Source organism: Haplochromis burtoni, unplaced genomic scaffold, assembly GCF_018398535.1.
Source record: "Haplochromis burtoni strain Fernald_Lab_line unplaced genomic scaffold, NCSU_Asbu1 Contig_95, whole genome shotgun sequence".
NCBI classification, from domain to species: Eukaryota; Metazoa; Chordata; class Actinopteri; order Cichliformes; family Cichlidae; genus Haplochromis; species Haplochromis burtoni.
This window is the reverse complement of record NW_024582456.1, coordinates 1,285,184-1,308,260: the sequence shown is the minus strand read 5'-3', so window position 1 is coordinate 1,308,260 and position 23,077 is coordinate 1,285,184. Positions and strand designations below refer to the sequence as shown.

At 41.7% G+C, this 23,077-nt stretch overlaps 1 protein-coding gene across 3 annotated transcripts in view; it reads left to right on the top strand.

Moving 5' to 3' along the window:
* The window catches only part of rimbp2b (RIMS binding protein 2b), a 103,550-nt gene that overhangs the window by 54,013 nt on the left and 26,460 nt on the right, over window positions 1-23,077 (top strand). For 2 of the 3 annotated variants that reach the window (XM_042222800.1, XM_042222801.1), the window contains 7 exons: window positions 7,402-7,485; window positions 13,737-13,826; window positions 15,811-15,933; window positions 17,270-17,374; window positions 19,060-19,110; window positions 19,532-19,552; window positions 22,416-22,620. In XM_042222800.1, the coding sequence (XP_042078734.1) occupies window positions 7,402-7,485; window positions 13,737-13,826; window positions 15,811-15,933; window positions 17,270-17,374; window positions 19,060-19,110; window positions 19,532-19,552; window positions 22,416-22,620 (679 nt within the window). Of the gene's footprint in view, window positions 1-7,401; window positions 7,486-13,736; window positions 13,827-15,810; window positions 15,934-16,172; window positions 16,304-17,269; window positions 17,375-19,059; window positions 19,111-19,531; window positions 19,553-22,415; window positions 22,621-23,077 lie in introns of those variants that run through there. The other variant, XM_014335065.2, reaches the window with a different exon arrangement.

Genomic DNA, 23,077 nt, shown 5'->3' with positions numbered 1-23,077 from the left:
TTGTACATTCTCTGGGTATCACAAACCATCCAGTAAAACATGTCTAAAAGCCATGCAGTGTATCATAGAAGTAAATCCAATGTAATTTAATATAATCAAGATATGCGTGTAATGATTAACTTCAGTCCTGGTTACTGTGCCGCTGATTTGTTTTTGTTTTCCCCCTTTAAATTAGTTGAAGTTAACAAAAAATGCATACAAGCTGCACATACCTGCAGTGGAAGGGTGTGACTTTGTCAAACTCAGTGACTGAGGAGAGTCCGAAATAAAAGATGTTCACATCTGAGAAGCTGGACAGTTGTGGCTGATTAATTTTCTATTGATTTGCTTTATCAGTCATACTTAAGTTCACTTTATACACAGCTGTCTTACATTGAGGTTGAGGTCTGCACTTTCATTATTTTCTTTTTCAGCCATTCTGTTGTAGATTTGCCGCTCTGCTTGTGATCATTGTTGTGTTGCATGACCCAGTTTAAACCAAACTTTAGATCAGGGGTCCTCAATCCCAGTCCACGAGGGCTGGTGTCCCTGCAGGTTTTAGATGTGTCCTTGATCCATCACAGCTGATTTAAATGGATAAATTACCTCCTCAACATGTCTTGAAGTTCTCCAGAGGCCTGGTAATGAACTAATCATGTGATTCAGGTGTGTTGACCCAGGGTGAGCTCTAAAACCTGCAGGGACACCGGCTCTCATGGACTGGGGACCCCTGCTTTAGATGATATGCTGTGTAATTTTTAAACACACAGCATATCAGCACATATTAGGGTTGACCGATTGGACGAATATATTGACTATCAATCATTTTTACAAGGGTCATTTATTTAATTATTTGCCCATGAGTAAGTTTGCTAATAATGATGGAGCTAATAGAAGCAGTCAACAGAAAAAAAACAAAACACAAAATAGCGCTGTTTTAACAGCATCCTCTTTCATCTGCAAGAAAATGCACCCTCCTCTGAGTGAGCCCAAATGCTTGTTGATGGAGCTGCAGAAGCTGGTGATAGCCTAGCATACTCACTGGTGGACATGCTCGTGCAAGTTAGTCATGTTTGGGTACTTTGCCCGCACTATATGTCTGGACAAGCGGCACACTGCTTTGGTTACATCCTCAGGCTTACCTCTTTTCATCTGGTTTAAAGCCAAACTGTATATGCGCCCTCTAGGCGCAATCTTTGAGAAATACAATATCACTTTTCACTGTTATGCTGACCATATACAGATCTACTTTGAACTAGCTGATGATCCTGCTCTGCCTTTGCACTGCTTTCAAGAGTGCATGTGTGAGGTCAAAGAATGGCTCTTAGGAAACTCTCTTATCTTAAATGATAAGAAAAATGAAATCGTGATATTTGATAGTAATATTTCTCGTGGACAACTTTGGTTCCCTTGCCAGCTCCCTCTCTGACACTGTTAGCAATTTGGGCGTATTGCTGGATAGCTCTTTTTAATTTGATAAACAAGTGTCCGCTGTAGATCTAGTTTTTACCAACCGCGTCTCATTTCTGAGGCTAGGCATTATGTTCCGCACAAGGACCTGGAAAAGCTTGTTCAAGGTTTTGTGACCTCTAGGCTGGATTACTGCAACTCCCTTTATTTCGGTCTTTATTCTACCCTTCTTCATAGACTGCAAACTGTTCAAAATGCAGCGGCACGCCTTCTGACCGGGACTGGGAGGTTTGCCTCTATTACCCCTGTTCTAGCTGACCCGCACTGGCTACCCATTAAATACCGCATCCAATTTAAAATACCTCTGCTTACTTTTAAAATTATCAACAACACAACCCCAAGCTACCTTAGACCGTACATTCCCGCTAGAGCACTAAGATCGTCTACTCAGTTACTCCTGGTGCAGCTAAGATCTCTGCTGAAGTCTAGAGGTGACCGTACGTTTGCCTTGGCTGCACCAGATTTATGGAATAACCGCGTGTCTGATTCTATCCAATCATTTAAATCACAGTTAAAAACCTATTTATTTAACCTTGCCTTTCCTGCTCGTTAATGCCTGTAGCAGATCCCTAGACTCACTCTTTATTACCTTTTATATATATCTTTTATGGCTTTGTGCTTTTAACATGTTTTACTTGATATGCATTTTATGCTATTCCTGTGTATTAGTGACACTGACCTGTTAGCATATGTGGTACTTTGTTATGGTCCTATAATATAATATTTATAATATTTAAGGCTTATTTTCTGTCTTTTATGTGAAGCACTTTGGTATACCGTTGGTTTTTAAATGTGTTCTATAAATAAAGTTGTGTATTGTATTGTATAAATCCCAAATTAGCGACTTTATATTTTTTTAGTGCTGTCAGGGTTAACGCACCGTCATCACGACTAACGTGATTAACAATTAACCCATCTGGAGCGCAGACTGAGTCAAAATCCCTGAATTGTCTCTGTCAAAACATTTTGCGCAGTTTGTCCAAAGTTGGTTCATTCTCTGCTCCAGATGGGTTGCGTTAATCCTGATGACCACGTTAACGCCGACAGCCTAAATTTTGGGGGGAAATTACTTCGTCCATGTTTGGACTTCTTCTGTGTTGTAAACGCGTCACCTTTCCAAACAAGCCACACATCTTCAGTCTTTATCTAATTGTACTGTCATGAATTTTGGCATTTAACATGCTAACTGAGGCCTGTAGAGTCAGAGATATAGCTCTTGGGTAGACCAGCAACTGACTTAAATGTTTTACACCAGTGAATGATCTTGCTTCCTGTAGCCTGATGGCATTCAAACTGTTTTCCCTTATAATCCTTCCCACACTGTTGGGCTTCTTTCCTCTTTGGCATTATGTTTACACACACCTGAATGCTCCAGACCAGCAAGCTGCCAAAACTTCTGTTTTTATAGAGGTGCTCACATTTGCTGATCATCAGTTACTCAACTGTACTTGATTATCAGCACCTGGCTGCTACTTATCCTCTTATTTCCTACAGAAGCAGTAATGGTGTACTTAGTTTTTTACCCACTGCTTCTGCACTATGGCTTAATTTTTGTTTTGCATGTTTTATAATTCATCTGAAGTTGTATTACCTGATTTTGTATGCAAAAACCTTAAGATTTGAATTGTAGTATATCCGACACACGTAGAGTAGTGAATGCACCTCTTTTGTGCATGCATTTGCATTAGTGCCACTGAGGCACAAATGCTAGACATAGCCTAAGGGAATGGTCTTTCTCATCTATCTTCATCTGCTGTGCAGTAAACGCCTCTTCACTTATACAGGAGCTCATTACTCACAGTGGCAGCCATTTGAATCTTTTATCAGAGGGATTTTTAATTGAACACTGGCAAATGTGCTCCAAACAAATGGGCTTCAGCGAGCCTGCGAGCTGTGTGTTTGTATGCGTGCGAGTGAAATATTCATCGGGTGAGTTTGCGCAACGCCGTAGCTGTCTGGTTCTGCAAAGTGTACACATTAGCTACCAGCCCACATGGGAGATGGCGAGCTGTCTGTAGAAACTGTGTGTGATTCACTCACAGGGAATCATTTCTAGAGTGTAAAAGAAGTCGTAGAAGAACTCTGGAGTTTTAGGGCCTTAAAGTCCCGGAAAAACACCTGCAGCGGATAATCAATCCCACCTGAACAAGTAAATGAAACTACTTTCTGTTCTTGTTATTTTAAAGATCAGCAGTATTTCCCCCTATTTGGAATCAATGCGCATCACATTTGATTGAGTAAAATTTAGCTGTTAGTGAAGAATTGGCAAAACCTAATCATACTGTTGCCCCTTTTATTCTCAGCCACGAATCATTAGTCAAACTTAAAGACAAACTGATAACAGACTCATAACCACAGCCATACTTTTATTTTAGTTCCTATCTTCACCTTATTCAGGACTTAATCATGAACTCTATGCTTGAAATGGGGTTCATCTTCCATTTCTTTCCATTCACACGACTGCTAAATCGTTTGAAATCCTGGGTGCACACTTGCGTGTTGACTTCAGCTATTGCACCCACCATCACGGATAAGTGGTTGAAGATTTAACCAGTAATCTGATGCTTTCCTGGGGTGAAATGCCACAAGGTTGTGGGTTACAAAAGGGTCAGAGCTTGTTCATCCTCCTCCTCATCTTGTTCTCTGACCCTGTTGCTCACTGTCTTATTAAATACAGTCAGAACGACAGCAGGTCAGGAGGGCAGCAGTAACAAAAATGCCTTCAATGGATATATTCAAGCTCAAAGCAGCCTGTGAGCTTTGCTATGAGGAAGCAAACATTCGTGCATTCTCACATTTTAGTCTCGCTCAGAGGCGTGTGATGCTGCCCGTGTGTGTGCGCGTGAGTGTGTGATATAGAGCTATGATAATTTTGTATGTTCTGATTAGTTTTTATTTTATTTCAAATTGACTTTTTGTTTTTAATTCAGTTTAGGTTTAATTTAGTTTTCATTAGTTTCAGTGTTACCTTTAGTCTTTCTGGTTATTAATGTATGGCGAGGATATGTGAGAGGCAAGATTTAGGAAAATAAGCACAGGTACTACAATAAAAACACAGAACCTTTTAAAAACTGTTGACTCAAACACGCCCACCAATGCCTCATTATTCAAGGTAAATTTTTCACTTAAACAACAGATGCTGCTTTATTTTCTTCCTTTCTTTCTTACAAGGATAGTTTTTATTTTATCTTTTAGTTAACTAAAATGTTTTGCCACATCTTATTTTGGTGTTTAGCTTATTTTAGTTAACGATAACGACCTCGGTGTGGTCGCACGCATCCATCCACAGCAGCAATGTTCCTCCTTCAAAGCTCAGTGATCTGGTAAACAGAGGATCTGGGTGATGACGTAAAGCTGGCGTGCATTTTGGACCGTAAGAGTAGCTATGCATTACCCTGATATCCAGTAAAAAATACTGTGGGTACTCTCATGACTATAGAAGGCATCCAAGCTTCCCAGCTAAGGTCGCCATGGTGTTGGACTGAAGGCACACAAATGAGACTAAACACACCGGCAGCCTTGATAGGGTTATCCCGTTTCTCTCTGTGCGCCCCTACTGAGAAGCGAGCGGAGACGAGTTCTCTGAACAACACTGTTAGTCTGAGTAATTGACTGCGCCAGACTTAAGTCATGTTTTGGCTCAAATTGCACATTGTGAAGAAAGTTGAATTTCTTTTCACTGTAATTCCAACTAATGCACTGTTCGGCTTGCAGCCTAATGGAAACACAACAAGCACTCGGATCATTTGGAGAAAATATTAGGCATAAGTTGAAAACATGTTCAACCTTTTATTTCCCCGATCAAACAGGGGATGCAGTCTACCATACAGGTATACAGTATTTAATTGCAATAATTGGGGCTGAATTTCAGTGCAAGTCTTAGTGCCAGATCACAGCAGTGGCTTTTTCCAAGAAAACCCTTAAGCTGTAGTAATGGATCAAATAAAGTCTCCTTATTTCTTAGTAAACGCGAGTATGTCAGAAAATTCATATTGGGGAAAAAAAGGATAAAGCATGAACAGAAAGTTGCCGTTTCCCTAAAGGTTAATCTGGATTTCCTACATATTGTCACGTCTGTTTTGTTTTAGTTAAACCAGCACTCACAATAGCAGGGCCGTCTAAACGGAACATGGCCGTAAGTAATGTTACCAATTACACCTGTGTTTATCCTGCGAAGGAAGGTCAGCAACGCCGCTCTGCAGACGGGCTGTGCTGTGCATGCTGTGGTGTGTTTAGGGGTCCGCTGAGACCCTGAAGCACAACACAGCACTCATTATAGTTATTAGTTACACCTGTTCTGATTCTGCTATGGTACGCAGAAGCTTCTGCTGTAAAGCTGGTCAATAGACTCAACAATTACCAATATTTAAAAAATAGGAAAAATATAATGGCTTATAGATTCACAGGTTTCATTGCTGTACCATTAATGATGGCTTTTGACACTTAAGCGCATATCAATAAACACCTGGTTTGACGACCTTCTGGGTTTTTCCAAGGGTTGCTTCCACGTCTAACCCACAGCTGCTCATTTTGTTCTATAGGCAGACTTGAAGTATGACAGAACCACCTTAGTTCAGAAAAGAGCTGGAATAAATAGCTTGCTTGCTGTCTTGTTGATCCTGGTCAGGATAATCTTAGGCGCTTAAAAAGAAAGCGGCTGGACTTCTTTAAGTTTAAGGCATTTCACCTCTTATCCAAGAGGCTTCTTCTTTGTAGCTCTAAAATCAAATGGTGGAGAGTCCCAGGTATTTAAACCTTAGAAGGGGCTGTCCCTCGCATCAGGTGACCTCAGTACACTACATCACAGGGTGGGGCAAAGTCTCACAGTGGTTTCACCCAAAACCTCTGGTAGTAATGACCCAAGCACATAGTTAACAGTGGGTCAATGACCACATGTTTGAGGGACAACCCCACTAAGGTTAAAATACCTCAGACTCTTCACCTTTATGTTTTAGACCTGAATGAGCCTCGTGGATTGATGGGGAATTTAGTCGCTTTCTTTTTAAGCTGATAGGAGTTGTTTTCTTGGTATTTCACTCCATCATTAGATGGTAAATGGCCTGTATTTATATAGCGCTTTACTAGTCTCTAAGGACCCCAAAGCGCTTTACACAACCAGTCATCCACCCATTCACACACTGGTGATGGCAAGCTACATTGTAGCCACAGCCACCCTGGGGCGCGCTGACAGAGGCGAGGCTGCCGGACACTGGTGCCACCGGGCCCTCTGACCACCACCAGTAGGCAACGGGTGAAGTGTCTTGCCCAAGGACACAACGACCGAGACTGTCCGAGTCGGGGCTCGAACCGGCAATCTTCCGATTACAAGGCGAACTCCCAACTCTTGAGCCACGATCGCCCGCTAGATAAAACCACTTCAAGCCTTTACATTAAACATTTCACCACATTTTCAAAATCTTCATTCCATATTTAGCGATGAGGGAACAAAATCCCGTCACAGATCGTTAACTTACGTGTGTTGAATATGACAAATCAAATCAAATACAAATGGCGACCCAAGCATCGCCATTGAGAGCTTGCTGACATTTAGTTTAAAGCACCTCTGTGTGCAGCTTCTCATAGGTGTAGGAAGGTCTAACCCCGCTTTTATTTGCAGAAGTTTTAAGCAGATTTTGGTTTGATCTTTTTCACGATAGTATTCATTAGGGGCCACACTCCCTCTATCCACATTTTTTTGAATCTCTCATTTCAAAACATTTCAGCCCTTTTCCCTGACATTGAAACATTTGTAATCTCTAGCAGATAATCTCTGCAAATCTCACCCATGTACAATTCATATACACACAAACCCCTGACACATGCACTCGCACACCTAAATGCTGAAAAGCCTCAGCTCAGTCTCTTCCTGTTTAGTTTTACTGAGTTCTCTCAGGAAGCTTCTGTTCCTGACAAACCAAGCAGCTGTCCTCTGCTTTTTCCCCATCTCCCCAGGAGACTGAGATCAGCACCAGAAGGAAAGAGTGTGAAGCGCTTGATGCAGAGGTGAAGAAAAAGAATCAAACATGTCAGACTTTGGTAAGTGCCCCAAGAATATACTTTGGCCTCTGAATGAAAAGGATGGATGCTAAAATTGATTTGTACCCTGAGAGCTTTGCCTTCTATCATCACACACAAGCCTCCCTTGAGAAAACGAGTGGCAGTGATAGCATGGTTCCCTGGCAGTGACTGAAATGAGAAAAAAAAATTGGAACAATTAATTGCAGGGTGCAGTATCTGTGGGTTGGGTTTTGTTGGCATGGGGACCACATTTGAGAATGAGCGATGCACATTGCTGTAGTAATTACTTGTTGTGAGTGATCGTGCACAAACCGAAGAAGTGCTGCGCATCTTGTGCAGTAGTATCTTCACGCTGTGGCTTTATTGGCTTCTTTTGTATACGCAGTCGCTCGGTACAACATAGCTGTGATGTAAATGAACAGAGGTACACAGCGCTGTGTGTGTGTGGTCACAACTGCGAAAGGTCAGAGATATGTTACACAACTCTTTTTCACTTGGTGGTTCTTTAAGGACATTTTCTCATAATGCCCCAGAAATGTCACTCTGCTTCCCGCTGGAGTGGCCTTGACTCAGGACAAAAGGTAAAGAGAAGAAAAAGGGAAACAGACGGGCCCTGCTGATTAGTAAAAAACCAAACAAACGAAAAAACTACACATTTAATCTTATTATACTGGATTCATCTTATTTTAATCTCATGATATGACAGAATAAGTCAGTTTTGTTGGTTAGTAGGAGTTATATAGAGAGGCTTTCTATTAAATCAAACACAGTGTACCTTTACTTTAGCAATGCTGGCATTCGAATGTGGTGCTGATGTCTTAAATTAAGTCTTGAAGGTTAAATTTATTTTATTTTTTTCTGTTAAGAGCCACTCTGTTGGAGAAAAGCGAGTCGAATTCCTCTGACTGTGTGCAGTGTTGGAGGGTGAGGCAGATCACACAAGACAGCATTTTTAATTTTACTGTTTGGTGGTGTTGGGAGGGGTGGGAGTGGTGGGATTTGTCATTGAGGCCAGGCTAAATGCCAAATGTGATAAAATAACCAGTGACCAGCAAAGGCAATAATTACCCTGCTATATTTTATTTATTTAACTGGAGAAACATTCTGTACCTGAGACAGGAGGAGTTCTCACGGCTTCTCGCAGCAAGGACGTGTAGACGAGTTGATGGTACCAAGCCAGAGTTACTAATCAGTTTGTTTCAGAGTGTGCCAAAGCTGGAGATGCTTCTGTCCATTAAAGTTGAGTTTGAGAGAGAGCAAAGTTTTTCTGCTATGAATTTCCAGTGGTTAAAGTTGGTTACCCACGCACTCTGAGGCAAAATGCTCAGCTAAAGAATTTTAGAGTATGTGTGATAGTGAGAGTAGATAAAGCATTATTCTTCTCTTCTCTGTAGTTTGAGAGCTGGGGGGAAAAAAACTGTAGACATCAAAGCCTCTTTATAAAAAGTTGAAGTTTGGCACCACAATAAAAGTATACGTGTTTGAAAGAGAGTAGTAAAAGACTAGTGCAGATGGCCTGAAATTGAATTTTTTCTCTATGAAAGGTAGGAGCTCGAGGGACTCGGCAGTAATTTAAATGGCACTGTCTGGTCCTGGACCATTTGAATTCATTTCGTCATACCCCCGAGCCCCCCCTCTATAGACGAGCTGTCTTTGTGTGTGGCTTTCTGCCCTAAATAAACACTGCATTAGGACAGTTTTCTTTGCTGCCCTCCTCTCGCCGTCCCTGCCCACAGCAGCACTTCCCTCCTCGCCCATTATTAGCCTGCTGAGTCCAGGGGAAGCTACCCAAAGGACAAACTGTCCCCAAATGGCGAGCAGAAATGGCAGGCTGGTCTCCACAGACTGCGGTACAGCTCTCATCTCCCCCTGCTCCACCAAGCTTTGAGAACAGCGAGGCAAACAGAGACAAGACCAGGGAATTTTTTTGTGAGGGGATGGCGAGTTGACAGTAATGTCACTTCCTGTTTGGTCTAAACCAACTCCCTCTCTCTCCTGTTTCCTCTACATCTCATGTTAAAAAGAAGCACAAACGTGCAGGATTACCTGCGCTGTTGGCGAATTTTTAACAGTGTCAATAGGAATACACACTGATACTTCTTCTTTTTTTTTGACCCAGTGTTGAAATTGCACATTTTCATTAATGTCCCCCCCTCATCGTGAGTTCAGCGGCCGTGTATATAAACACATCATCTGACTGAGTGTGTGAGTGACAGTAAACACTGTCACAGCCATCTGGCACCTCTACTTTCCTGGGTATCGGGTGTACAGCTACAGACCATCAGCAGAGCGTGCCTCCGCGAGCATTTAAAGCCTGTTACCATGGCGACAAGCATTAGCTGTATCAGCGTTGCTCGAATATGCGTCCGCGATAATCGAAGATCAGTGCTGAGGGAGACGGCGGGCAGGCTCGATAAGTCCAGGGTCTTTACAGCAGTGCCGAAATTTATCTCCAGGGCATCTTTGTGGTTTGCTTTGTTATCATTAAGGAGCAGTTTGTAAACACAAACACCTTTGTGTTAAAGGTGCAATTGGCATCTCATGTTGCCTTGGACACATGGCACGCACTCTAGGTGTCCAAAATTAATTTGAAGATGGACTATGTTTCTTCTCTTTTTTGTATAGTACAGAAAGTGGCTCATTTTGCTTTTTGCATCATGTCCGTGGAATCCTGGTGTGTTAAAGTGTTGTAGAGATTCAAGTGTAAGGGGGGAAAAGGAAAAGTCTAACTGTGAAGCTGACCAACTGTTTAAAGTCGGTCATCTTCACAGTTCTACACCGTTAGATTATATTTTAGGCACATTTCTGACACTATAATTGAGTTTATTTATACAACTCAATACCTACTGCCACCTCCTAATAATATTAGAGATTACAGAAGTCATGAGGAACCAGTCTTCAGTTAGGGGAAGTATATGCTTTCTCCTTTTGCTGGACATCTAGACAGCTGGCAATTACCTATTCTGAACGAGAGGAATAAGATGCTTTCATCCACATCGAACAGAGGCCGCTGAATATAGAGTTAGTGGGTGAAATGTTTGCATTGCTTGCGAGTTAAATGGCAGAGTTGATTCATCTGTCAGCCTTGTCAAAACTTAACACGTTGCTGCGGCACACGAAGCCGAGTCAGAGCATGTCTGGACCAAATGCACATTTAGAGTAGGAGTAGCCGGGTACTCTGCCCCCAAGGCCTAATTATATTTTTCCACTGCGTATCATTCATGAAACTGTCCTAGCTCTCCTATCCAGATCAAATAGAATGCATTCATTCATTTTCCCCCCTCTTATTGCTGTGGTCCGGTGTGGCAGTTGCTTTTCCTATAATTCAGTCTCTTTGCTCTCTGTCTGTTTTTTGTAATACCTCCTTTCAGTTAAACTTGCTGTTCTTTGTGTGCGTGTCTGTGTTGGTGTGCAAGAAAATCTCATCTCAGCAGAAATCTCAGGTTTTCAGCTGAATGAAAACCTGAGGACGGCTCAGTATAGGCCACGCTGTTTTCTGCATTGAAATGCTTCCACGGCTTGGCTCACGGGCTCTCCGTAAAAATGTGTCTTGCCAAGGGATTATGACGTGCGCTGATCTGTTTAAAGCATTAACACGTCAACAATATAGAACAAAGTCACAGCTGATTCTCTGTGTTTGACACAATTTGGTTTGCATCGTTATGCGTGTTTTGTCACGTCCAAATCCCCCCCCACCACCACCCAAAAAAAAAAGGATTTTAAATGAGGGTGGCAGTCATATTGAAATGCTTAAATCAACAACAAACCAGGATGTCTAAAGTGCTTCAGTATATTGTTCTTTCAGCGTATGCACGGCAAAATGTCAGCTTTTGCTTTTTTTTCTGTAGCTGTTTGTCCTTCAGCGGGAACACCTGGAGGCTCAGCCAGCCCATATTAACACCGAATTGAAAGATCAATGGATATGAATAGGATTGCCAATGCAATCTACTGCTTGTTCGGGAAGCATTAAAATTGACTGGACACAATCGATGCAAGTGGAATCTTTTTTTTGTGACATAAATGAATGAAAAAGCAGCAAAGCTCACTCTCAACTCTCGTACTGTCTTCAGGCTGTTGTTTACTCTGCTTTTTCTTGATAGTGTTTTCTCTTCTATGGTCTTACATATGTGACTTTAATGTATACTGTGTATCGGATGTCACGCTAGTATTGTCATAAGTAGGTGTAGAGAGTAGCAGCAGTTAGAGGCAGGGGTCCAACGATGTGACACGTAACCTATGATACAATATTTTAGCACTTTTAAACATTTTGTGACATGCTGAGTATTGCAGTAGCATATATTGCGATTTATCTTTTTTCAGTGTGTCACAAGTTGATGCACTCCTTTCTGCTGTACTCAAACTTTCCCCAGCTTTATGTTTAACTTCTCTGTAGCCTGGGTATGGCGGCGTCTATGAAAATATATCACGATGCTGTCACATGGACTCCAAACCCTTGTTTTCTACAACAACTATGTGGATTCAGGTCTTTGTAAATAAACTGGGTGATGGATCGTGTCATTTTCTTAGCTCCCGTTGAATCGAGAGGTAGCTTTGTCAAGATAAATGCGCCCACTGTCGGCTGCTTTTTCAGTTGAGCTTTTTTAATATTTGCTGTTTTCAGAATGGCGGCATGTGAGATGAGCCTTCATGTTCGTAGTAGTCCCAGAATATTTTACTTTCATATAGCACTCCCTGGGCCAGCACAGTGGTGTGGTGGTTACCTCACCGTGAATTGGGCCTGGGTTGAATTCATCATCTGAAAAGGGCCTTTCTGTGTGGCGTTTGCATGTTCTCCCCATGTCTGCGTGGGTTCTCTCCGGCTTCCTCCCACCAAACTCCAAACACAGTTAGTGCGGTTAGTGGGATTAGCTTAACTGGTGATTCTAAATTGCCCATAGATGTGAATGTGAGTGTGAAAGGGTGTCTGCGCGGCAGCTAAGATGACCCTGAAGAAGAGGGACGGATGACTATCCTTGCAAATCCCATGTGCTATATCCATCTGCTTTGTCCCATACTTCCGCAAAATAAATCCAAGACTCGTTTGATATAAATGCACATTGTGCTTTTTGGATTCTTTCCACAATATCTTAATCTTAATTGCAACAATTTCCACTCTCACACTAAATATCAAATATGCTGATGTCATTTAAAACAAAAAAACAACAACAGCATCGTGTGGCGAACTGAAAAAGAATTGATTTTATTATTCCAGCACTAAAAAGTTCCATTTGTTTTTATTTTATATAGTAAGATATAGATATTTGCTCTCACTGTATTGATATTATATGATCTACAAAATATGGCAATACTGTGCTGTAGCATAAAAGCTAAAAGGCTGTAGAGCTTCCCTGTTTCCTTGGCTCGAAGTGAAGAAATTAATTTTAAAAAAAAGGGAATAAACAAATACAAAAATTAGTTTCGGTGTTGGCTATTGTTATTTTTGCCATTTCTGTATAAGATATAAATAGAAAACCATGTGATCGTGAAAGAAAATGTGTCTCTCTGTGTTTTGGTGTGCATGTAACACAAACGTCACGCAGGCTGTGCATTAATGTTAGTTTTCCAAGTTTACCTCTTGGGTCATTTTTATGAAGCATCCTTCATAAGTAAAACATAAAGGAGCAGACTGTCCATCACAGGCCATTAGGATGCACTGTATTTACAGTAAATGCATCATGCATGAGCCATTTAGCTTCTTAGCTCCAGACAAGAAGAACCCTTGGCCTACATGCTGCTGCTGCTGCTGCTGCTGCTATTGCTATAAATTGCACATCTCAGGGAAGTCTCAAGTTGGCACTGCAAATTGCATTCACGGCACGCCACGCGACTGTTGATTGAATGTAATTAAGTTTTCCTTCTCTCCAATGAAGGGTTTTTTTTTTTACTCCCAGCTTGAAGCACTTGGTAGGAAAGATCATTGTGTGTGTGCGTGTGTGTGTGTGTAGTATTTGAATACATGTTTGCTTCCAAAACGCTCGCAGCAGTGAAAAACAACATTCTCTGAGTTTCTTGTTCTGTTCATTGCTTTGTATCTGAGATGCTAACATAGAAAACTATTATGACATTCTTATTGTTCTGCTGTAGCAGCTGAAGTGGCAGCTTCTTTTAGCGATGCTTTCTAGAGCGTACAAGAGAAACTCAAGCAGTCTTCTTGGATGAATAATGCATGGGTTATTGCTAACAACATACTGGGCTTGAGTGCTGTGCTCTGGTCTAATCTTTGTGACTTGTGGATTTTAAACAGTTTCCTTTCTGCCTCTTTTGCCTAGGAGAATGAGCTTCAAGACTTCCTCCACGAGAATAAGCACTTGAATCTACAGTTGTTCAGCAACAGCCACAAGGCATCTGACTATGAGGAGGTAAGAGGTGAAAGCTGTGTGTAGAAAGTTTGCTGTACATAAGTACACACTAATAGCTGCTAACTTGTCACTGCCTCTCCATCTTGACACAATCTGAAGAGTTTCTGGGTCAAACCATAACACAAACAGATTATATGTCCTTTTATACTGGATCAATGGAGCCCATTATCAATGAAATCTACAAGACTTACAATCCTACACACACACACACTATCCCTTCAGTTTTAGTCCCAAGACTTCAAAGGCATTTGGAGCTGATAACAAAAAGTCCAAGTAGACCAACAAGCAGCCCCAGGCCTCTCTATGAATGGGAAAGCAATTTTGTGAAGCAGCTGACTGGCAGGTATTTACTGTTGGTGCTGAAGAAGGGTGGGATGGTTGTTACTGGTATCTTATCAGGACATGGGTGGCTCTTGCAGCAGTGATCTCAGCTGTTATCAGACTGACAGATATGAGAGTAGCTCTCTGCAGGGTAGCGCAGATACTAGCCCTGGCTTGCAACCCTGTGTTCTGATGCCTGTTATCTTTGAATGAACTAGGAGGGGCTACTGAGAGAGCCTCCCTCTACCCTTAATAGACTATTGACCTGCTTCTGCTGGATCCAGTGTAGTTGTTCAGTTTGTCTGCATTAGGCGTGGCACCCCCCTCCAGATAGTTTGTAATGTGTGGATGTGGGCCGTTCAGAGGAGACGGACTCGCTGGGTTCTGTGTGTGTTTTGCTTTGCTGATGTCGCTCGAAACGCCCTCCTTGAGGAATCATTAGTCATTCACGGTCGCCCTGAGGAAGGGACTTTACCACATTACGGCCGCAGGAGCCAGTCATCTCACTTCCACTTAGGGGCCTTTATAAAAAGCTGCCTCGTAAGTACCAATACAAATGATCTGTGGAAGACAAATTATAAAGAATATGTAGTGTTGGAAATAGTCACAACGCTTGGTTCAGTCAGATGCTTGGTGCTTGGCTAACAAGGAAACATGAATAATGTATTAATATTTTGGTTCATAGCAATGGGAGTGAGTCAATTATATTACTCTTGTGTTAATTACAATTATATAGTTTTAGCAGAGAAACCAGGCAGTTCTCTTACCCGACCACTTTCTGCCTGTTGCGTGCCATTCAACCGCATCACATTTTATAGTACAGCAAAACCTGTTCAGCGTCATTCATTCCAAAGCAGCAACTCTAACCTTCATGTAGCACGTTATATTCAGCTTGCATAAATATTGTATCAGTCACTGACTGACTAATATGTATTTATACAAATGATATTGGGAAACTGCTGTCTTAATGAACTAGATTACCGAACAGTTTCTGTAATTTTGTGCACTTTCAAAAAAAAAGAAAAAAAATTGGACTAATGCTGCAGACTCTTGGAAACGGCTGTGACAGACTATTTAAGCTCTTCTGCTCTGGAGGCCCCAGCACCAGCACCATGTCTGTTATATAAAGGAACCAGAGTCATTTTTAGTGCTAAGCACAGCTGCTGAAGAGGCCACTTTGTACCGTTATCATTAAAATACATGTAGCATTGTGTTGCATCAGTTGTGAAAGAGTTGCAGTGTCGCTGACTCATTGTTAGATATTTTCTCTCATAGGCTCATAGGCTCGTGATTCATGTAGCCTCTGCATCTGAAAAGTGAAGCCACTGGACAAGTGCCTTAAATCTGGTCTGCTAAAAGTCCAGGCTTAAGGCCACTGTATAAAGGTGCATGGGAAGTTACCCTCCTCCTTATCTCATGTACAAACTCAATTCAAATTTTCAGTTGCTAGTTTCAACTTTAAAACAGCCATCATGCTCCATTGTTTGCATCATTAAACTTTAGGGCTGCAGGAGGACAGGGGCAGGTGAGGGAACTTGAAAGGGTATTTACCCATATGACATGAATCAATTTTTTTGTTCCAAAAATGCTACAAATTAGTGACGATTGAATACTGTAATGCAACTCATCAAAACGCTGGACCTTGCTTTTCCCTTGTGCACAGGTGAAGTCTGAGTATGCCCAGCTCAAAGAGACCCTTGGTGCTGTGACACAGGAGAGAGATTTAGCCCTGTGGGAGAGGAACCAGCTCCAAGCCAAACTGGAGAACCTAGAGCAGGTGCTCAAGGTGAGGAAGCTGGCTCCTAGAACAGATGCTGTCTGTCAGTACTGTGTGCATTTCCATTTCTAGTAATTCATCTGTCCTGGGATTCCTTTTCATTTATGGAGCCTAACCCTTTTGCCAGTACCCCTTTCTCCTATCTGTGCTACACTGCCTCCATCTGGTTATTTTCCGCTATACTGTCTAATGGCCTCGACATGTCTGTTGCCTTCCAGTGTCGTGTTGGGAGGTCTGACCAGGAGCTGTGAAAGAGTAGAAGCTCGGAACAGTCTGCGCTCTTCCCTTTCCAATTTCACCTTTTCACATTGTCCTACCCGACTTGATCTGTCCCTTCCTTCTTTCCCCTTGCCCCCTCTGCCCCTGCTAGATTTATAAGGTATCACTGCTATGTCCATCTGTTGGGGAGAAGCCCATTCTGAATGCTTTCTGTCAACCTCAGTGGCTGTGCTTATCCCTCCCTTTATCCGCGGGCTGCCAGACATACGAATGGTCACGTGGCTATACGACCACAGCACTGCTTAATGTGATTTATGCATGAGGCGGGACAAAGAGTTTGGCTTTACAATGACGGGAGGGGGAGGAAGACTAGATGATAATGTCACCTACACGTCCGATGACATTACCTATCTTAGATTTTTACTGGCATGTAAATGTCATTTGCTTCTTTCACCTTACAGCGCTGCAAATATTCACATGTAGTGGGAGCAGTGATGTGACACGGGCACACTGTGTTAGGAAGAGCCGAGCATTCAGTCCCCCCCCCGTACTGTATGGCTTCTTTTGTTGTTATGGATGACCACAGACAAGTGAGCACGTCAGAGAGTTTGCTCACCCTTTTCACGTAACACGAAACCTCGCATTGATCACGCAAAGACGAGATCAGAGGACGGCTTTTCAAAGTAACCGAGACGAAACAGGTCTCGTGTTACCTAAAGGGGGCAGCAAACCTCACTGCCGATGGAAGTTTCTCGTTCACACACCAAAGCATCCCTAGTCCTCATCCATGAGCACCTTTGCGCAAGATGAGATCTGATCTTTCCCACGGATCGTTCGACATAAACATGTCTTCACGTGGCATTTGCTGTGGCATAGTTTATGTCTTTCTTGATTTTTTTAAGGGTTTAAAGGTCAGTACACTGTTAACCAGCCTCTGTATGCGTAATGTGTGCACATGTAACACTTCTGAATGTGGAGTTAAAGACTGTAGATGCATTTTGTGTTGGCTCCGTGCCTTTGGGTATTAGTACCACTAACAGCAGCCCTCTCTATGCCCCCCACCCCATCCCCCTTCCTTCCACAATTTTCCCCTCCGGCTCTCCATCCCTACACCCCTTGTGGACAGCATATGCGAGAGGCTGCGGAGCGGAGGCAGCAGCTAGAGTTGGAGCATGAGCAGGCCTTGGCTGTACTCAATGCAAAGCAGCAGGAGATTGACATTCTCCAGAAGGTAAGAGAACTCCAAGCACCAGTGGGGATGGGCTTTTGTGTTTGCCCGGCTTTTGGCCTGTGTCATGGGTGAAAGAGCTTTTTGTTGAACACCCATGCGAAACATACAGCACAACAAAGGTGAAAGTCAACAGAAACGAAACAGAAGTTAAGGAGTGCATGATTTTCTCTACGCTTTTTCTAGTTTCGCACGAGCGTCTCCGTCGCATCCCCGTCCTGCAGCTGTTTATCAATCCCAGAGCGTTTCTGGAGCACTCTTGTTTGTCACAAGCGAGCAAATCAGACTTTTAGAATCCAAAGTAGACACGACACTTTTTAGAGGCACACTTTAATAAAGGGGGAAAAAAGGCTCGCGCTGGCCATTTGATGGTTGGCCTTCCTCCACTGTGCACTGAAGCTGACTGTAATGTGAAAGCAACGGCTGAGATTACTGATAGTGTGAACATGATAGGAATTGTCACCAATGCCTTCTCTGGCAACACTGTGAGCGCCCTCGTGTTGCTGTTGCTGCAGTGTTCTGACTTCACAGTCAGCCCTTCACAGGCAGTCGTTCTCAGCTTTTTTCTCTCATTAACAGAAGCTCATTACTGCCTTATCTTCCTGCAGACACTCACTGCTCTCTGTGTTCTAAATTAATTGCCTGCAAAGTAGATTTATGAAATGGTAAAGCCCCGCAGATGCTCTCGTATTTATGTGGAACGCTTTATTTTTTTTTTTCTCAACAGATGTTTCTCGTTTTCATAAGAAAAATGATGCGTACGATGCAGTGTTTCCGTATACTCCTTGTCTTTCAGAATGTAAACTCCCATTTTTCTGGAGCGCACTAGCATAAAAAATCAGGTCATAAATCTACACCTTTTGATGTAGCCCAAAAACAACTATTCAAACAAACACCCTGGCAAGATGTTCACTGTCTGAAACGGCCATTTACGAATCGTGTAACGAAAAGAAAAACAGCCACAGCAAGAGTAAACGTTGCAGTATTTTTTTAACTACGGATACATGGGCAGGCTCAAACTTAGGTTTTTTTGCCCATAGATGATGCAGGAAGTCGTCTTCTCTTAAAAATGGCTGTGCCCCAACCACAATCAGCAGTTCCTCTTACCTTTGCAAAAATGTACAGCTGTGTACTCTGCTTTGCTCCTGTGTTGTTGACAACACAGGAGCATTTATGTCACTTTCACTTCTGTAGCTGATGTTATATCTGAAGGAGGAGCCTTACTATGATTTCTGTGTTGAGGGAAACCATAATAGAAGCAATAAAATCATGTGTGCATCTCACCCCTGGGCTGGTAGTTAGAGACTCTTGTGCAGGTGCTCTTCAGCTTGCAGTTGCTTGATTATATTCAGTTTCTTGCACGCATGTAATGCTTTCATGTTGCACAGCTCTCCGAATGATAAATGACAAACATGCTTAACAAAACATAAAACCGGAGAGGCGAAAATGGTTTGAGAAAAGACGCGATATTCTTTAAGCATTCGGCGATATCTTATCGAATCAAGCGACTGCTGGCAAACGTGAGTGCGGACGGGGGTCCGCGCCGTCTTTTCGACCATTTTCACCTCGCGCACCAATGAATGCCTTTGAGAGATGCTCTTTGTGAGGATCTCTCGTCGGTGTTTTAAACAGAAACTAAAGCACAGCATAAACTGCAATGTAAGTGAACTGCACCTTGTGTTTCTCAGGCTCAGGTTGAGGCTAAAAAGGAACATGAGGGCGCTGTCCATCTGTTAGAGGTGAGCGTCTGGACTCTGGGGGTCTTGGGGGCTTTGCTGTGTGTTTTTGTGTATGCTGCTCGAGCGTTTCCTGCTTTTCGTGACCTCACTTCCTGAATTTTTTTTTTTGTTTGTTTCTTTTGTTTCTTTAAAGTCTTATTGTTTTAAAACTATCTTGGCCACAGTATACTGCTTTTTTTCACAGTATCTTTAAAATGACTTTTGGTATAGAGAGTTGCTTTTGGGGTAAATGAACCATAAAGCACGCAAAAATCTATATTTAGTCTTTGTATTGGCATTGTAATACGGCGATATGTATGCGTATGTGTTGAAAAGATTGTGATTTTAGGGATGTGTATGAGTGATCACATGTGTGTAATTGTGCTTTATTTCTTTCTTACATCTCTTGTCATTGTATGGATGTGTGTTTATGCTTATACAGAACCACTTGGACAGCATGCAGGTATTTCAGAATTGCTTTTATTTATTTACTTGATATATATAAGTATATATATTTTACGCCTTTGCCATCAGCGGGATATACAGCAGCCTGGTATGTAGTTTGACCCATGGGGCCAAGTAACACCACATTGTGAATTAAGATCAACATTTATCTGGCTAAAGAGATAACATAAAAAAATGCAGTTATGAGCTGATTTAACTTGCGGTCATGCCTTTTGGCTTTTCAGTACAATTTTTCACATCGATCTTTTCATACAGCCCTTTCAGCTCGTTTCACAAGGCAAGACTCACGAGTGGACTCTTTGAAAGGGTGAAACATGACTAATAGATAACACGGAGGTCTTTCTGGCCTGATCATAAAGAAACATTGATAAAAGAATCAGAAAACCAAGTAACAAAATACACTTTAATTCAATATAAATCACTTGTATCGACATGTATTCGCATCAGATATGTTAAAATTCTATTTACATGTGAGCAAACAAAACTCTCAGGCTAAAATAAGTATGTTTTTCCAAAGTATAATATTCTCTCTTCATTATAATATGTAGTAGCTTAAAAAGAACAAACTGCATTTCTAGTATAGGATACAGTACCAGACGGTGATGAATGTGATCCTTTTTCCTTTGTAGCATTGCATGTGTGTTTATGCAGCATGTGTTTTAAAAACAGTCTACTTGCCATACAACTAACTGTATGATGCTGCTCAAACTAGTGTCTCCTAATTTACTAATTCTGTTTCATAAATGCAGGAATATATTTGTCGTCAGTCTGCCAGCAGCATGTTATATCCAGCAGCAACCTGCCTGCATGAAACGCTGTTTTAACAGAAATACTGATGCGGCGGGCATCACTGTGTTTTTGGGCGGCGCTGTATAATTCCACGGTCGCTTCAGTATCTTCCAGAGCCTCTCAGACTGCGCTCGGTTTCGGACCGAGAAGTGATTGCTAATGCATTGCATCATTTTACGTGGGAAACCATGCTGCAGCACCTGGAATTTTCTATTGAACCTGCCCAAGCGGTCATGTTCAGTTTGTCAGTGTTAGTCTGTGCGATAATGTTTCCTGCTCTCAACATGTATGGATGATGTTATGCAAAATTTTTGTTATTGTTGAAATCTTACAGAAAGACCAGTACCAACAGCAAGCAGACCTCCGTGCCTTGTGTGTGGGTCTCATCTCAAATCCAGTCATATCCAGTGGTGAAGAAATTGCAATGTTGTGTTGCACTCATCTTAAATACACAGCACAATGATAATCCCAGTAAATACAATTATGATTTCATTTATTAAGGGAAAAAAGTTATCCAAACTTAGCGGTTCCTGTGTGAAAAAAGTAATTGTGTGTGAAAAAAGTAATTGTGTCCTAAATCTAATAACTTGTTGTGAACTGCAATCAAGCTTTTTGTGATGACTGGCATTGAATCTTTCGCTGTGGAGGAATTTTGACCCACTCTTCTTCTCATAATTGTTTTAATTCAGACACGTTGGAGGGTTGTGAAGCATCATCAGCATGTTTAAGGTCATGCCAAAGGAACTCAGTCTGAATCTTAACTCATTTTGCTTTTTGTTTTGTGTTTTTGAGCCATTCAGAGTTGGACTTGCCGATCATTTTGGACCGCTGTCCGGTTGCACAATCCAAATGTTCTTGAGCTTCAGGTCATGAAGTGATGAATGGATGTTCTCCTTCAGGATTTTCTCTAAAACCAGCCACACATGATCACTCTGCCACCACCATGTTTGTGGAATGCTGTGTTGCTTTCACACCAGGAAAAAAAAGAAAAAAACCTACCAAAAAGTTCAGCTTTTGTGTCATCAGTCCACAGAATATTTCCCAAAAGCGGTCATCAAAACGTCTTTCAGCAAATGCTCTTTGAGCCTATTTCACTTTTTCAGACAAGCTGTATTTAAGTGATTTCTTGTTTCAGCAGGTCTGGCAGTAATCAGACCTAAGCTAAAATCAGCGTTCCAAATAAATGTGGTTAATCAAAGTTTATTCATGATTTAACAAGAGGGGAAATTGCTTTGTTCACGCAGGGCCAGGTAGGTTTGGATAGCTTTTTTTCCCTTGATAAATCAAAATCATCATTTAAAAACTGCATTTTGTATTCACTGGCGTCATCTTTAGTATTAGATTTAATATTGAAATTTGTTTTATGATCTGAAAAAATGTAAGTGTGACAAATATACAAAAAAGGGCTATTCTGCATTTCCAGCAGAGATTACGCAAACTGAAGTAAATAGTGCATTTTATGGTGGCTATTCTCATCTTCGGATAAATACAGACCCAGTTAGTAGTAGAGCACCAGTGCATACTCCCTGGATGGTGTGGAGTGTGTGGGATAGACTTAAAATAAACTGCACTACTCATGCTCATCACAGTTTGAGAAACACGTTGCCCTCTGCTGCAGTGTGCTTTCAACACTGTTTGCCTCAATTCGCTTAAAGCTTTCTGTTTTTGGTCTTTTTAAGGTCTTACACGGCAATAACAAAAACATATAATATCATCGACCTCATCCTTTAAGACAGTTTGGGTATGCTTTGAAATAAGTTTTATTTGGAGTACTGTTATTATGAACTGTAGGATAGTTGTGCATGCGATTTGTATAATGTACCGTCAGTAGTGGTCAAGAAGTCATTTCAAGGTTTCTTTTCTTTGTAATGACTGATCAGTGTTATTAGTCCTACAGTAAATGTCTGTTTTCTTGTTCACATATAGCGTGAACTCTTTTTGTGTCTTTATCATTATTTTTTATTTTTATTTTCTTTGTCTCCATTCCATCTTTCTCCCTTTCCCATCCTTTTTTCTCTCCTCCTCTGTCTCTCGCTTCTGTCTCAATGTGTCTCCTCCCTCCCCGCCATCAGGCCAAAGTCCGCGAGCTGGAGGAGAAATGTCGGACTCAGAGTGAGCAGTTCAACCTCCTGTCTAAAGAGCTGGAGAAGTTTCGGCTCCAGGCTGGGAAGTTTGATATCCTCAGCACTGAACCCTTAACTGTGTGTGAATCTCCTGGGTCTCCGAACAAATCCCTGTCACAGCTCCTTAATGGACTGGCTGCCCCCACAGAGAAAGGTAAAGGCCATTTGTTAGCATTAAAGCTCATGCTTTCAGCAGATAAATGTTACGTCGGTACTGTAGATAGAATAGAATTCAACTTTATTGTCATTGCACAGGTACAGGGCAACGAAATGCAGATCACCTGTATTCAAGTGTACAGTTAATTAAGATGTATCATTCCAGTCTTATAGGAACTATTAGTAGTAGTAGTTTTTATGACTTCCCTCATAAAAAGTCAAATTAACTAAACGTTTAGAAATATTAAGTCAAAGACAGCTGTGTCACCTGTAATCTGTTTTAAATGGCCTCTAGTATGTGAAACTTTTTTAAATCAATGCATAAGTTGCTTACTAATTACAGCACAATGTGTTGTTTAGGTTGTTGTTGCTATGTAATTTTACACATTTACAAAATAAAGTTTTGTGCTATTTTAAAAATTACATTTAAAGGACTCAAAGACAAAAGTAAAGTA